Source organism: Ammodytes marinus (genome assembly GCF_949987685.1).
Source record: "Ammodytes marinus genome assembly, chromosome: 10".
Taxonomy (NCBI): Eukaryota; Metazoa; Chordata; class Actinopteri; order Uranoscopiformes; family Ammodytidae; genus Ammodytes; species Ammodytes marinus.
The window spans coordinates 20363889-20381089 of record NC_137214.1 but is presented as its reverse complement, the minus strand read 5'-3'; the positions used below and the strand labels follow the sequence as shown (position 1 = coordinate 20381089).

General features: G+C 40.0%; 1 protein-coding gene across 1 annotated transcript in view; it reads left to right on the top strand.

Annotated features, from left to right (window-relative positions):
• Positions 1–16891, top strand: part of pcgf3 (polycomb group ring finger 3) — a 47194-nt gene extending 30303 nt beyond the window's left edge. The window contains exons 6-10 of the mRNA XM_080034990.1: positions 4–111; positions 8337–8425; positions 12199–12336; positions 14058–14138; positions 15723–16891. Of these exons, the coding sequence (XP_079891116.1) occupies positions 4–111; positions 8337–8425; positions 12199–12336; positions 14058–14138; positions 15723–15770 (464 nt within the window). The 3' untranslated portion in view covers positions 15771–16891. The remainder of the gene's footprint in view (positions 1–3; positions 112–8336; positions 8426–12198; positions 12337–14057; positions 14139–15722) is intronic.
• Positions 16892–17201: the final 310 nt, after the last annotated feature.

Sequence of the window (17201 nt, the reverse complement as noted above, 5' to 3'; positions counted from 1 at the left end):
CAGCGGAGATAAAGAAGCAGAGAGATTTTTACCAGAAATTGGGGATGGAGGTGCCCGGAGACATTAAAGGAGAACACTGCAACATGAAGACTCATCTAGACCAGCGCAATGGTACGGTTTACCCCACACATCCTCCTCTATTGGTTAGGGCAGCCAGCCCCTGTGTGAATCCAATTACTACCCCTGATGTCTTTCATAGCTCAATTAATCAGTTGGTCTTTTTACATATGTGCTTACACCACACACTGGTTTAACACTATTCCAGTCATTGGAAGGTGAAGACTAGAAACAGTTTTCTGGAGTCCACTCCTTGTTAACCCATTGATGACGGCTGCTGCGCGACGCCACATTGTATCTCCTGCCTGATGCTGCATAGCGCAGCATTGTTACTTTATTTAATTTTCATTGGTTCAAATACACATGAGGTGGGTTTTGTTGATTTTTTAAGACCACGTGACCACCCAAAAGTTGTGTGGTTTGCCGAAAATAACGTCAATCAAAAAAAAAATAATAATAAAAAATACGCCGGATGTGTCCGCTATAGTGTATTACAGAACAGTTAGTGGCGTTCGGAGCGCAGAATCTAGGTCTACTTTAGACTACTGACGAAAATCACACAACACATTGTACCTATTTATTAACAATATTTATGAATTTAGGCTATATTTTGCTGCTGCAACTCAAATTCAGCCCAGCCAGGCGATAGTTGAGTTTCAGTTTCGTTTTCATCTCCGTGGTATACAGCCGTTTGGACCAGCTGATCGGCTCCCGACAGCAGGAGTCAGTCTGCGTTCCAGTTGTACTGGGAAGTCGGATGTATGGTGCCAGTGATAATTGAACTAAATAATAAAATAAAGCTGTATCTCTCCACTGCACACTCAGTCACTACCAGTGTTGGGCAAGTTACTTCAAAAGCGTAATGCGGTATTTATTACTTATTACTGGCATTTCAAAGTAGTTAGTTACATTACAATATTACTGTCTTTGAATTGTAAGGCATTACACTACTTTTACGTTACTTTTGAATTACTTTCACCAAAATAACATGAAATATGGATTTGGTGTTCTCAATAGATCTTCTTGTGTTCAATGCAGCTCATTACACAGCAGGAGGTGACATCGTATGGCATAATGACTGAGCTAGGCTTAAGGCTAACACAAGTAGGCCTATGCTATATAATATAATGGTCACAGTTATGGCTCATGGTGCAATACATTTTATAATAGAAATACTGTATCTTTAGGTATTTATTTAGCCTATATTAATATCAATAGAGCTAGAGCCTACTACTGTAGATTGAAAAAGTAAATTGAGCCTCAAAGATTTGTTTCTTGCGTTCTGGCGACTTAAAAGCACAAACAAGTTGTTCACATCATCATCAACTTTTGCCTTTTTTAGTTGTTCCAAAGAATCTGCCTTATCATCTTGCCATCTAATCTAAATGATAACAGCCCATTATGTTTGTTTATCGTCTCTCTTGCGTGACATTTTATAATAACAATAGTAGCCTAAATATAGGCCTATATCTCCTTTGCTAATTCAAAGCATCCACTCATTATGTTGGGAGTCGACGTGTGTGTCAGAGGCATGAATCGACAAAGCGATCAACTCTTATTGTGACTTTTTTGCTGCAGCACTTTTAGTGCTGAGGAGAGCTTGCCAACTGCGCTGTCCTTTACGCACCATCATTGCCGCCGTTATGTTAAGATTTCATAATTTGCATCAAAGCAAACCCTTTAGGCGCCGGGTTTTATTTTTAAAAATACTAGATTTTGACACTTAAATTTCAGAAGGCTCTGGATTGAAAGTGGTTAGAGATAGAGACAAAGTGTAAATGAGACAAATATTGAGAATGACCTAAAGTTTATCTGGGGATTAAATTTTCCCATCTAATTAGCATATTATGACGTCATATGGTGGCGGCCATGTTGTAGGATATTATGTAATTTCCATGAAATACCTGATATTTTGAAAGAGAGTTGAACTTATTTAATCAGATTCACCCCTCCATTCATTTGTAATGATGTCCACTTTGTTGTAAGCCAACAGTTGTAAACTAGAACTAGAACTACACCACAAAACTCATATAAACAGTAGGCGTTTATGATTTTTTTTTACCCACCACCATTTTTATTTAATTTTTCTTCTATTCTTCATTAATATTATTATCATCATTATTATCATTATAATATGATAATATTAATATATATATATATAATGCTGCGTCGCATGGCTGCACCGTGACCGGGGCCGTAGAAAGAGTGAACACCAACTCCCTACTCGTCAACTTTTTGCTTGCCATATCTCTAAATAACTCCTAAATCCAGCAACACCGCTTCAGCATAAATAGCTTCGTGGCACACTATCTCCGATTTTGCACCTAACAACAGCGCGATTCATTTGCAGCCTGGACGCGGAGGTGTGTCACCTCTCTGCTCTGACAGCAGGCAGGGACTCGCTCCGAGGGGCTGCTCCGAGACTGACCGCCTCCGAGTGCCCTTAGACGGGGAGGGGCTCGCGGCAGCTCCCGCTGCTCGTTGAGCACAGAGTCTCCAAACACTACAAAAGTTTTCAATAACTTGGGCAGTGAGACGGAAGCCAGTAGGCTAGCGCATCTTTGGAATTAATTGTAGCAGCAAATCGAGTTTTCTTCTCCTCTAGCAGTAACATTAGCGTGGGTTTTTTCTCCTCTGCGAAACTCGCGGTGTTGGCCAATTTGTATAAAAACAACAAACCAGTCAATTTCGGGTTTAAAATGCATTGTAACGCGCGTTTCTGAGCTATGTACCGCGTTACATATTACCATTTTTTTTGCTGTAATGCCTTACATTACCGCGTTACAGCAAAACGTAATGCATTACAGTAATGCATTACTTCCTGTAACGCGTTACTCCCAACACTGGTCACTACTATCCATGCTAAAAGGAAGCAGGATTGTAACCTCATTTAGCACATTATTTTTAAATATTTTATATTATTTATTTATTTATCTTCTCCCCCATCTAATTTTGCCGATTTTTAGAAAAATGTGTTGGTTTGTAAGCGCTAAGGGAGCATGTTTAAATAAAAGCTGCAAACCTTACCTTTGTAAATGTATTTTATTTCATGTTTCTATGTGCTACACAGGCTTAGATATTAAGGTTTTGGTAGACGTTGACAATTCGTACAATTTTTTCAGAAAACCCTCAGGCATTAAGGACATGCATCTTAGACTGCCATAGTCATCAATGGGTTAAAATATGTGTTATTGATCGGCAAGACTAATAGCCGTCTAAACCGTGCCTGTGGAAAACAGGCTATTTTAAAAATTTGGACCAAACTTTATAAATGTGCTACAACAAAACTGCTAAAAAAAATAAAAATTCAAGTATGATTGTTCTTCTCATCGTCCTACAGTATACAAGAAATGAAGGCCCCAACTGGTAATGAGTAACATTAGAAGCACGTCCATGAGTAACCATGGAAGCCATTAAGCATTAGAGATTAAGGCAATTTAGCCAATCAGAATGAGTCCCTGGCCTACTTGTTGTGCACAGCGGCTTTTCAGTACCAGCTCACTTCCAAAGGCTGGTGCAAATGTGTGCCCGGAGGGCTGTCACACTGGCAGGCCTAATCGCTCGCTTAATCCCCCTCTCTGATTTTGGTAATTAAGGCTCAAATGGAGGTGGAACTGCTCTCCGGTTTCCCGTTCCTCGTCGCTTGAAGACAGGTTTAGCTACAGCACACGCAGAAACAAACACACAAACATTTTGATACACAAACACATCTTAAGGATAATTTTCGCAGAAGCCAACAGAAATAGAAACCCAGGCACTCCTCGATTGCATTACATCATTGTTTCCATCCACTGTGCCAAAACACAGTTTAAAATGAAAATATCTATAGGTCTGGGATGCAAATATTTGTTTAACTTTTAACACAATAGAAAAACTAAAATCAAATATGGTTGTGTAATATTTGGAGGATTATTGACCCGGAATTTTTCGCTCTTCCAAAAAGAGTTGTTTTTGTGCATTTTCTTTCTACCAGCCTTTTTACACGTGTATGTGTATTGATAACAACACAGCAGTGTGTTATTTGGAAGCTGCTGTCTAAACTTGAGTGCGGTTAAGAAAATCTGTCAATAGTACAGTCCACCTCAAAGCTGATCTAAGGGTCTGCTTCCACCTTCCACCCTGAAGTGTTGTATAAAAACCTTATCTTGTGTCAGTGGCTCTGGAAGTGTCTTCATCATGGCTTTATGTAGGCAGGGAGTGTTAAAAGCTGCAGTGATCCAATGACCCTACAGTCCACTTAGAAAAAAGGGGTCTACTGTACATCTGCAATCCTTGGTTCGTGGTTAAACATAGTTCAGGCAAAGCTAATGTAATATATTATCATTTAAGTTTGATGTTCCGCTTAATATTTGAAGGGGAATAAGACTGTTTTGATAGTGCCAGTTGATGCTGTCCTGCATATTCTTCGACATAGAACTGAATAATGAACACAACCTGATAGTCAGATGCCCAGCCAGTGACCTCCTAGGGTCTGTACTGTGCCTTCAGTCAAACCCAACTGTCCTTTGTTGTTTTGAAGCCAGGCAGTTTCACTAACAATGCCATAAACATCCTTTGAAGTATTTGATACAAGCAATAGTGGACACATTTGCATATACAGCACCCTTACAGGGGGTTCAAAATATATATTTTGCAGTAAAACACACAGCCAGACTGCGACGTGTTTATTTCCACCCTGGAAAAATGGATGCTCCGCATCCAAGTTAACTCTTGGTAAAGCAGAGATCACACTACATTAACTACAGTTGGTGCACTTTGTTCATGTTGCCCCTGCCAGCCAAGCTGATCTTCATTACAATTAATTAAAGATACATTTATCTAGAACCCCTCAGAAATAAAAACATTCTCTTGGGTCCTCTCTCTAACCAGCTGAGAAAAAAATAGACTTACAAATTGCCAACGACACTGGGCAGATGATCACGTCCTTATTCCTCAGAGCTGAAGTGTCTGGATTGAACAGGACCTGAAATGTTAATACAGGGGCCAATACTTTCTTGCTGACTCTGGTGCAGAGAAATGCATTAGCTGCTTTTCCAGAACAGAAAACTACATCCTTGCTGCTAGTGGAAATGCTTTCTCAGTTTTTATTCAACAGGGAACTGAAAAAGTTAATGTCATTCCTCAACACCTAGAAGAAGAGTTTAACCTTGAGTACAGGGAAACCCTGAATTAGTTCAAATGGTTTTCAAACAAAGTGTCATTGACACGATGCTATATGACATGTTGCTCTTGACAGTTTCTCCACAACACTATAACTTCATAACCACCATCACTCCACACTTATAACCTATATTGAATGTCTGCCTATCAGTCCAAGGTACCACATTTACTAATGACATTGAGAAGCAGGATGGTTAAGAACACACTGAACACTTGAATCAGTGGCTGAGATTTGAAGGATGGTTTAAAAGGGGTTTGAAGGACATATTAATACATTCTTTATTTACCATGCTCATATGCATACGTACTTATAGATAAGGTGTACAACAGTTGTAACATATGCAGGTTCTCTATGCATGTTTCAAATGGAAAGAAAAACATGTTGGCTAACAAATTATAACAGGACACAATTCAAAATATTAAACATGAATCTAAGCTATATTCACCTACCTGTATGTGCATACACAATGAATTTTCGTAACATCTTTAAAGGGGTAGTTCAGGATTTTATACATAGGGCCTTATTCCCAAGTTAGCCTTGGTGTTCTTTATCAGTGTAGACAGTTTTCAACACATTTAATTCAGTCCTTCTAGTTGCAGAGTGCGCTCGTGCTAAGCTAGCGCACGGCATCGGGGGGATACCTAGCCTGCTACTAAAACAGTCTTACCCACTCCACAGTACACCCGAGGCCAATCAATTATAACGCCAGACTATCGTTGTAAATGTCTGTGTTGATAGAATAATTTTAGAAATAAAACCAACCTCGCATATTGCATTTTGAGGGACTTTATTCCATGTAGGCTGCGGCAGCGGCGGAATAATACCTAGGTTACAGGCTCTATAATAGTTTGTTTACCTGCTGCCGTCTTACAGACGCAGAGTACAGTGCACAAAGGAGTTGTATTAGCCTATGCAATAAACAAGATATGGCCACGTTTGGAGGACTTAGCAATGCGTCTGCTTTTGAAGACGATTATGAGGAATTTGTTGTATCCAACGAACCGTACCTGTACGAGCCGGAATACACTGATGAAGAATTGAGAGGGATGCTCAAAGGGCAGAAAGAGAAAGAGCGTCTGTAGAGACAGCCCCCGCTGGAGCTGCAGCAGAGAACCGGGACAGAATGACGGTAGACTGGTGGCAGTGCAGTTTCAGTTTCTGTCCCACGCTGCTCTGTTTACTTTCTGCTGTAGTGATTCGGTTACACAGCAAAGTAAAAGTCCGCTGCTGCTAAGAAAGTAGTCCCTCAAAATGCGGTAATTCATGCGAGGTTGGTTTTATTTCTAAAATTATTCTATCAACACAGACATTTACATCGATAGTCTGGCGTTATAATTGATTGGCCTCGGGTGTACTGTGGAGTGGGTAAGACTGTTTTAGTAGCAGGCTAGGTATCCCCCCGATGCCGTGCGCTAGCTTAGCACGAGCGCACTCTGCAACTAGAAGGACTGAATTAAATGTGTTGAAAACTGTCTCCACTGATAAAGAACACCAAGGCTAACTTGGGAATAAGGCCCTATGTCTAAAATCCTGAACTACCCCTTTAATTGAAAAGGACCTAACCAAAACTTTTTGCCCACCAGCACACAACAGACGGATTTATTTTAATCGACTGGTTTCCTGAGCACTTTATGCAGGATCTCTTTTGTCTTTCATGACAATATAAACTCCCACACATTAATACGCACATGGCTAGTTAACTCCAACTCATATTGTCATTGTTCATGCCTTTTAGATTTGATCATTTTGTATGTGAGGGACCCTAAATGACTGACTGAGCAAGAACCTATGGGAGATTTAACAAACTGAGCAGCCAGTCTCTTACAGACACAAGCAATCATCTCATTACCTCAAACAAAAATAGGGCCTTGCACTTGAGTCTGTTTAGAGTTGCTGTGATACTCCAGGGTTGTTTGAAGGAGAGACACAACAACAGGAGCAAGCCCCTCTTGATAGGCAATCAGGAGGGCCGACTGTGGGGACAATCACCGTGGAGACATCAGAGCAAGCGCAGACCTTTGCCTGTAATACTCAGGGGAATTGGTGACAGTTAGCCTGAACGGAAAGTGGTCACAGAGGGGTGAGCGCAATTTAATCTGCTGCCTGAGCTAAAATACACTGTCCACACAAACAGAGACAAATCACTTCATCCATTCACTGAATTTGGGGATAATAGACTGAATTTCTCTGTTTTTAAAAAGGTAACAGAAAAGCAATGCCTTATCTGCGCGATAATTTTGTCTGTGCGATTATGATTTTGAGATTATTTGAAAAAAAATGTATTAAAAAAACCTGTACCAAATGACCCTATCAGCTGATTGACAGCTCTGTAGATCTGAATCCATTCTCTTGTTTTCATTGTACTGTTATAATCCATTCGTCCACAGTCAGTCCGTGCTTACTGTATTACCATCTGCAGGGAATAATTAAAATGTACTTTCGGATTTCAGAACACGTTTAGGGAATGAACAATTTAAAAAATGTAAATAACCTTATTTTCTTTTTAAATCACCCCCCTCAGACAAATGTTCCCTTAAGCTTTTCACATAAACAATTTAAATACAGTCGACTCAGTAATGTGTTCAGTGGGGGAAGTCTCTATCTTCCAATTTAATGGCATGCTCAATGGAGATTGCTGCTCTCTCATTTTCCTAACAGAAAAAGGCACAACTGACAAAACCCTGAACAAACTCAATTAAGGTAGCGCTGTTTCTCGCCCTCATGTAGGCTAATCACTATGTAGAATTTTTGGGAAGTTGCCCTATATTAGAGACGTGCCCAGACAGCGGATAAGTTGTATAAGGATGCTTTGACACCATCCAACATGCAATTGCTTTTTCAAATGGACCTCTGCAAAAGGTGCTTTTTCACTCTCCGATGGGCGCAGCCTGTTTAAATGTCTCAAGAGAGACAAACATGCCTCTTCCCCCAGTCTTGTTTTTTTACAGGCCCACTAAGGATTAATCTCCGGGCCTCCTTACTTAAAGTATGATGACAGAAACATGCTGCTTTATCACTGGATTGACTGGATTCGCTTTACTCTCAGGAGCAAATGTACATTTGTTTTCATTACTTCCAACATGTCAGCTCAATGATCTTTCTCCCTCTCGCTGCACAGGTGATACAAAATCAGAAGAGACGGCCAATAAGGAGGCAGGAGAGGAGAAACCAGAAGAGGAAAACGACTATCACCGTAGCGACGAGCAGGTACACCCTAGCTTAATCATGGACAGCAGTTTAAAGGTTTTGTACTTTGTCCAAAAAAAAAAAATCCCCTTTTAGTCAACAGTATTTGAACAGCCTTTAAACCCCCCAATATGGTCCCTGGGAAAGTGAATATTTTGTGAACTGGCCCTTTATAAATAAACCAAAGCATTTGGGAGGCTGTATGTATTGGTTTGTCTTTAGAATATAAGAAGCAAATTGGATAAAACAATTATAGGTTTCAAAGCAGTTCTCCGTGAACAAAAGCACCAAGGGGGAAAATAAAAACTGTTGGTGATAATTGTGGGTACGATCAATTAAGGCACATCAATTATTGCCTTTTTAATTGTGGGGTCCATGGGATGTACCAGGCTGTTTTACAATTACTTAGTTTTTTGTTTTTGGTGTTGCAGTGGATTCATTCGTATAGATCCACTTAGTGACAGACACGACACTGCCATCATGCAGCAAGATAATGACCCAAAACACAACGGAGTTAATCAGGGGCAAGAGGTGGAAGGTTTTAGACTGGCTAAGTCAATCTCCAGACTTAAGCCCTATAGAGCATGCATTTTACCTGCTAAAGAGGAGACTTAAGAGAGTAACCCCCTAACACAAACAGCAACTGAATGAGGCTACGGTGAAAGCCTGGAAAAGCATCACAAAAGAAGAATGCAAAAGTTTGGTGATGTCAATGGGTCACAGGCTTGATGCGGTTATTGCAAGCAAAGGATTTGCGACAAAATAGTACGTTTTATTCTCTTTAATTTATTTAAAGTCTATCTGTTCCAATACTTCTGCTCACCTAAAAATGTGGTGTTCCTTTACAAATAATGATATCTTCTCAGTTGTGTATCGGATCCAGATGTGAATACCTGGAAATGAAAGCTGAAATTTTGAGCTATTGTCTCATATTCTTCTTTTGGTGTCAAACCCAAATGTTTCCAGTCTACAGCAAAAATAAAGGAATTGGCCTCACTGTTCCGATACTTATGGAGGGGACTGTATCTTCCATGCAATGTGGCACAGGCTGAAGAGAATTAGTTTTTGTTTAATTTCAATCTGTTTTGAAAAGGAGAAAAACTCACGTGGCAGATTAAAAAAAGAAGCCGGTCGTCTCCAATCAGCCAGGTCTTTACTGCCATGTGTGAGAGGCAGGCTGCCCCGGTGAGGGTGAAGCTCATGCCCTATGGATATCCTGCAGCGATGCAGAGTGCGTTTGGAATATCTAATACGCCAGTCTGTGTGACCTGAATGCAGCAAAGTCAAATTTCACTGAGAAAGAGTAGAGGACTGGAGGGTGATTGATGAAAATGAAAGATGTGCAGGATTGGGAAAGTCCTGCCGACGAAAACAAGAAACCATCATGCAGGGTGATGAGGTGTCAAAAAACCAAATCATAGAATATAATTCTTATGAATCATGATGGAAGGAGGGGGTCATGTAACTTAGATGTAAATGGTGAACTTTGAGAAGATGAGTTTTCGGGCCGGACGAAATGGAATGAAAGTGTCTGAATTGAAGGAAATATAAAGAGAGAGCACTTTGATGAAATAGGATGCAGTATGCTGGCAGTAGTAGGGGATCTTTCAAATCAAAAGGGAGACAGTACCCACAATAAACTAACCTCACATAGTTGTTAAATCTTCTCATTAACCTCTGTTCTGTGTAAATGGTTGTGGAGGTGAGGTGCTTCAGGTTCCTTGTATAAAAATAAACCTTCTCCAGGGAACCTTAATCCGTTTCACTGTGCAGACAACCTAATGATTATTAAAAGACTTAGCGAATGCAGAGGTCCCACATTTGACTGTTTAACAAATGGGCGGTATAACAATGCAACAATATCTTGAGACAACGCTGTATCATTTACACAGACGATTAACTAGTTATATTCTTCATCTCTCTCATGCTGCCTTCAAAGCTTTCCAGAATGTAGCAAGCAGCCCTTAGGAGAGCAGATGATGTCATGATGAAAGATTAACTGTAAAGTAAAAGACGAGTGGTGAAGAGAAAAGATAGAAACAATGAGGGAAAAAAAACATGAAAAAAACCCACAAAAGATTAGAACAAAAGTGAAGTTTAATGGAATTATAGTAGCAGTATCACTGAAGATGTAGATGCCTTTCATACTTAAGAAACCGGCTGGAGAACTGGCACGCATGGCCACCTTCCTGAACACTTCCCCGTTATCGTTTCTGGACGACCCTTCATAGAGTAACCTTGGGGCCTGAGGCCGTGCCAGAGAAGGCTAATGGAAGCACTGACACATCGAAAACAACAAAAGAGGATGATAATAATAGAGCCAGACTGAATGAGGATCAGGTCACTTTTTTAGGGCTCTGTCCAAATTCTGATAGGATATATTGTCGGGTAACAAAAGATGTTGCTGAATAAACTGCTATTGTGGGCCCAGACTCTACTTTGGAGAAACTGGAGAACACATCTTTGCTCTAAATTATTTATAAGAGCCTTGATTTTTCATAGCCTGATTAATCAGCGGTTCAAACTCATTACTCCCACATAAGTGAAGCTTTATTTTTTTTTACATTTTTTCTTACTCTTTTTCTGTGTGACACCATAAAGACACGCGTGCTGTTTTTCTTGATATGCCTCTCGATTGCATCAGTCACGTCTGAGTGTGTGTGTAGCTCTTACTCTTTGGCTCAATAATGTACTGTAATGAAACCATGGAGTCCAGATCACCAGCCAGGCTTTTATTTCACATTATGAGCTATTGCCAGCAGCGCCACTAAAGCAGATATATATTACCATGTTGCTCTTTGCTTTCAGAAGGGCAGGTTGGGTGCACTGACGCGCTGCCATGTTTGTTTAAGAACAGAGGTGATTTTCAAGTAGAAGCAGGGGGAGCAGAGTAATGTTAGTTATTATTTATTATAGAAAGAGAGTGTTACAGAAGGACCCCAGCACATGAAGAAATACAAGGCTTCTGTCGTCATCTTCTCTTTGGTTACGTGGGGGGGGGCAGGAGCGTGGCATAAATAATGCATTCTGACTCCTGCAACCATCTACTGCCAAAACCACCCACCGTTTCACCTCAGGGGAAGAACAATTGCACGGGCCACTAGCAGTGACACTCGGTCACATGAAAGCAGCCAAACAGGCACAACACACACAGACACTATTGGGTCAGTGGGAAGTGCAGTACAATCGGAATTGGAAATCCTAAAGTCTATTTTCATGAAAGATCATGGGAAAACACTAACTGTGTGGGCCAATTCTTTGACAACGGACTAGCAGCATTTGAGGTAACTAGAATAAAGTTTAGAATAAAACTGGTTTTATAAACGTCCAACAGCACTGCATGCTGTTTCGCACTTTTTTGATATGGAACAAGGCAAACCAAGCTAGTGATTGTCTGAAGCAGCAGTTTTGTTGAATGGATCGGAGCTAACCTGAGCAGATGTGTTTATCCTCTGAACTGGGGCCAGCTGTAAACAGGCAAAACTTAACATGATATACATGTTTTCATGAACTGACGTGTTTGTCCTGTGATTTTTTTTGTTTATTTGTTACTTGTTCCTAGTTGTTGTGTACGTATACAGTAGTTGGCCCATGAAGCCGATTCTAGTTCTGATAAACCTGCTGAATGTCATCACCATCCCTTAATGCATGCTCTTAGCATTACCATTATGTAAATGTTTGGGTAATGTTGAATTATGATCAGCAAAGTGTGTAGTCCTTTAACCTGAAATGGTCATTGATAGCCTTGTAAAAATTGCAAATACATATTTTTTTTTCAATGTTTGCATTTACAGGTCAGCATCTGCTTGGAGTGCAACAGCAGCAAACTGCGAGGTCTGAAGCGCAAGTGGATCCGCTGTTCAGCACAAGCCACAGTCCTCCACCTCAAGAAGTTCATCGCCAAAAAGCTTAACCTGACATCGTTTAATGAGGTACAACGACTATAAAACCACTTTTCAGCAGCGCGCTGAAGAGAAATCATTACTAGATCTGTCACATGCTAAATGTTGCTTCAGATGAAGGTGTAAAAGAAACCGTTACACTATAAAGATCTCAGGATAAAGAAACAAACTAAAGAGAAAATTGTGTTTTTTGTTTTTGTTTTATTTCTCCACCAGTATATTGAGAGATTCTGTTCTCTCTACTGCTCTCGTCAAGATCTGAACTTGTTGATAACCTTTTAAACTTACACTTGGTGCAATATTCAACACACACAAAATCATTTACATAGTAGAGAATCACTTCAGCTAATTGAATATAAGTGACCTGGGTGGAATGGTGGTTTTTAGTCCATAATTAATTTGACAGCATTTAGTGACAGCATGACCATGGATTACTGTTCTCAGCCATCATAATTCCTGTGCCTCACAAATAGTCTAGATATAGTCATTTGTGCTTATTTGAGTCTAACAGTAACTGCATGTTTTTTTTATTTCCCAAAATGGATTTGAAGCAATTTGGAACAAAGGTTTCTCATTCTGAGCGTCTGTTTTGAAGGTATTTGGAGCACCAGCTGGGCACTGTGAGCAATGTGTATCAGAAAGTTAACTTTGTCACTGGAAGTTTCATGAAGCTTAATGTATTTTACTTTCCCTCATACTGACTCATATAGGGCCTTTTGCATATGTTATATTTAGCAGGAAAGGAGCTCTTATGATATCTAGATGTGCTATTTTTTTCTATTTATTGTCTTTCCTGCCCCGTTCAGAGCAGCAGGGGGGGAAGGGTGGGCGATAATTTGACAGATAATTACCACAGATGCCTTCGTGTCTATTCCTTTTTTTTCTTTTTCTGCTTCTTTCTTTTCCTGGCAGTCTCAGAGAAGAGTGGGTAGGCTCCATCATATCGTTGGCTTGCCATTGCACAGCCGCCCGCTCTCCCCACCAGCCCATTGTTGTCATTTCTTGTTTGCTATCAAAAGCTGTTGTTCAGTGGCGGGCTGCAGAAACACTTTTGCTTTGTCAGAGAACAGCGTGGGCTACTTACCCAGCCCTCATGTTTGTAAACGCACTGTTGTGGTCCCTGTCACCCATCTAAATGTTTCTACAGAAGCTGAGTGCATCACCACCAGCCTCTTTAAAAAGCTTTTCTTTTCTTGGTAAAGGCTGGCTGGTGTTTATCAATCAGACTGCCCTTCCAGGCAGAACCAGCGGGTGGCGCTGTGGCAGTGTTTGTTTCCAGCCTTCTCTCTCTCTCACTCTCACTCTCTCTCTCTCCCTCCTCCTATCAGTATTGACTGACGGATGCAGATGTGAGGCTCTGCTCAGCAGAATATCAATGTTGACTTCACAGGAGGAAGCGGTAGATTTGGCGAGCCTGCCTTGTGCTCAGTATTGAACGTCTGTGTCCTCCCAGAAAGGCCCACTGCAACACAGGAGCCAGAGGCCACTCCATATCAAAAAAATAAGCGTCCCCCTAGCTTCCTCCCCAAGAAAACAGCAAAGTTATAACTCAGACTGAAGAAAATTTGAGATGAGATGAGAATGTCTGCAATACGCTGCTCAGATGCAGCAGAGGCCCGTCGATCATAGTTTAGTAATATTATTGAACTCCTTGTGGGGATTTGAAGCCTCACAACAAGTATGGTGAAAAGTTCAAACATTCTGAGTCAACATGTGTTCAATAATTTTGTCATTTTGTTGTCTTTTCACAGCTGGACATTTTATGCAATGAAGAAATCTTGGGAAAGGACCACACTTTGAAATTTGTTGTTGTGACAAGATGGAGATTTAAGGTATGTTATTCTTCAGAAAGACCAATATTAAGGGGGCGCCCTTAGCTCAGTTGGTAGGCGTCCCCCCCATGGACCTCGGCCAGCAGCGGACCCGGGTTCGATTCCAGCCCGCGGTCGTTCTCTGCATGTCGCTCCCCTCTCTGCCCCATTTCAACTCTGTCTCTACACTATCAATAAAGCATAAAAATGCCAAAAAAGATATATATAAAAAAAAATACCAATATTGTTTAATAATGGTTTTTGTATTGGGCCTGGGAAGAGGTGTACAATTGAAGTTGTTATTGCCATAAGAATTCATCCCAGCTCTGTTGACTTTATGATTTTATTCATTCTACACAGACATGGCAAATAAGTCACTGTCACGTTAAAAATGAGTTCAATATAGTTTTGACTGATCAAATGTATCAATAAATGAAACCTTTTATTGATCAAATCTCAAACTTATGAAATGTTATAGGCTGTATTTTTCATTATTAGTTCACCGGCTGAGTTGGAATGATCTAACTGAACTCAAAGGCATCCTCACCAACTCACCGTTTACTAAGCCCCACCCCCCAGTTATTGTTGCTACGATTGTCAAATTCTAGCACTGCACATATACAATTTCCACTTTGCAAGTCGTGGTCATGTTCAGACATAGATGGACAAAGAGCAAATTCTAGTTTTTAATGACAAACATATCACTTTTAAGACTACAACGGCATCTCTCTTTTGTGTAGTTTTATAAGCTGTAGCCAGCTCAATAGCTAATCAGTGCTAATTTAGTTCTGCAGGAGTCCGTCTGGCAGACACTTGTTTGATGTTTAATCCCAAATGAGGCATTTCAAAGCTATAGCTGCATTTATAATATAATGCTAACAGAAAAAGCACTGAGGCTGAAGCCACCTGCCCTGACAAAATGTCAGCGCACTTGCGTCATGATCCACGTAGAAAACATAGCACGTAGCTACTAAACTATTTACAAAGCATGTACATATTTTATTAGAAGTCTTATTGCATTGCAGGGAAGAGTAATTCAGCCCTAGGCCCTAGTGTTATACAGGGTTCCTACAGTCATATAATTCCAGGAAAGGTTAGGAACTTTAAAAAATAAAAAAGTGTTTTCCAGGTTTTGAATGTCACCTTTTATTTTGCTAGTGTTTAAAAATGTTTAATAAAAATCCCAAAACATTTATTAAATTATGCCAAATAGTTCTAATGCACATCCTGCGTAGCACCTGTGGGATCTTTCCGACTTCACATGAAAGACATTGGGATGCAGCCAGTTGTACATTTTTCTGAAAGAGTGAGTTAAGATGGCAAACGAAAAGTTAGCAGTTTGCTTATCCGCAAGAAAACATTCAAGGTGCTTGTTTAATTATTAATGGTGTACAAATGACAAATATAACACATTGGGGAATGAAGAAAAACGCGATAACAGCCTCGTTATTGAGTTATATGACGGCCAAACAGACCAACCCATTTTAAGCTACTTAAATCAATGTCATGGAAAAGAGGAGATGCTAAGTGAACGGTTTATACAGGCTTTTTCCACACAAAAAAAAACTACTCAAACTGAGGTTGTGTGTTTGTTTTTTCCTCCAGAAATCCCCCCTCCTGCTCCATTACAGACCCAAGATGGATCTGCTGTAGCTAAAACGGACAACGTTTTTTTTTTGTGTTTTTGGTTCTTCTGGGAGGAGGAAGGGGGGAGACCAGTGGCCGCGGACTGTGCCCAGACCTTTTTTATTTATGCAAAGACGATCAACCAACACCAAGCAAAACACCTGACGGTAACAAGTCAACACAAAGCCAGCAAAATCTGGATCTAAAGAGGGAGGTAGGGAGGCAAATCCAACACAAACTGGCAACCTCCAGCACAGCTACTGCAACACTGGTGTGTTTTAAGGAACAAAAAAAAACAACCATTTTATGTCCGCTACATCCTAGATATGTGAACAACAACAAAAAAAGAAAAAAAAAGCAGATGGAAAGAAAGCATATATTTATACTTTTGTACAGAAGAGACACATGGAACCAAGACACTACTGGTGCTCTGTTTACACACAAACAAGATGTCGTGGATCACGTCTTTTTTGAGCTTCATGCAGAATTCATCCTCCCGAGACAGTGACTGAGAGGACATGAGGACATTTCTTTTTGTTTTGTTTTTTATAAAAGGTGTTTTTTTTTCTCACAATTCACTTGACTCATCTTGGGAGCACAGAAAGTTTATGGCAAAAGTTATATAACAGGCATCAATTTTTAAGCTGTTTATCAAGTAAATTGTCTCCGAATCTTTTTATTTGATTTGATTATTTTTTTTAATTTTCGTTGGCTTTGTCTAATTTTGCTATTGGGTTCTTGATGATTGTCAATTGTGAATAGGCTAAAATGTTTTGTGTAGTAATTTATGTTCTATATACCAATATTGTACATACAATGTCATAACAGAGAGAGAGAGATTGAAGAGAGAGTAAGAGAGATTTTAGACTGTTAAAGAAAATAGAGTGGATCCCAGAAGTGCTATCTATATTTTGGGCGATAAGTGTCCCGAGTTGATAAATTAGGATTTTTAAAGACAGACTAATTATCACTATCAAAACTATATAAATGCATCTTTATGTTGTCTAAGAAAGACATAAAACAGATATAATCAACTCTTCTGGCAGTTATGTATGTGGGCTCTAAGTAGTCTTTAGGGCAGATAAGAAAGCTTCAAAACTATCCCCCCACTTCCATTGAAAACAATGGCGTGGTTTGTTTTTGTTGGTTCTGACATCACTTTCTACTAATTCTGTCCGAACAATAATGCGATTGAAAACACTCATGTTCAAAATGCCTGCAAGACATACAATTGCAATATTTAGGCCCAGAACTCATTTTTGTTTATATTAACATGTAGTTTTTTTCACACCATGTAGTCTTTTTATCCATCCTTGTGTTTCTGCTGTCTTTCAGCAACACCAGACATGCACATACCGATAGGCCCACATGTTAACAGCTTTGGGATGCTACGTTCATTGAAATTTTAGCCCAAAAACTATCAATAGAGCTGCAATAGAAAGGATATCTGTTAGGTAC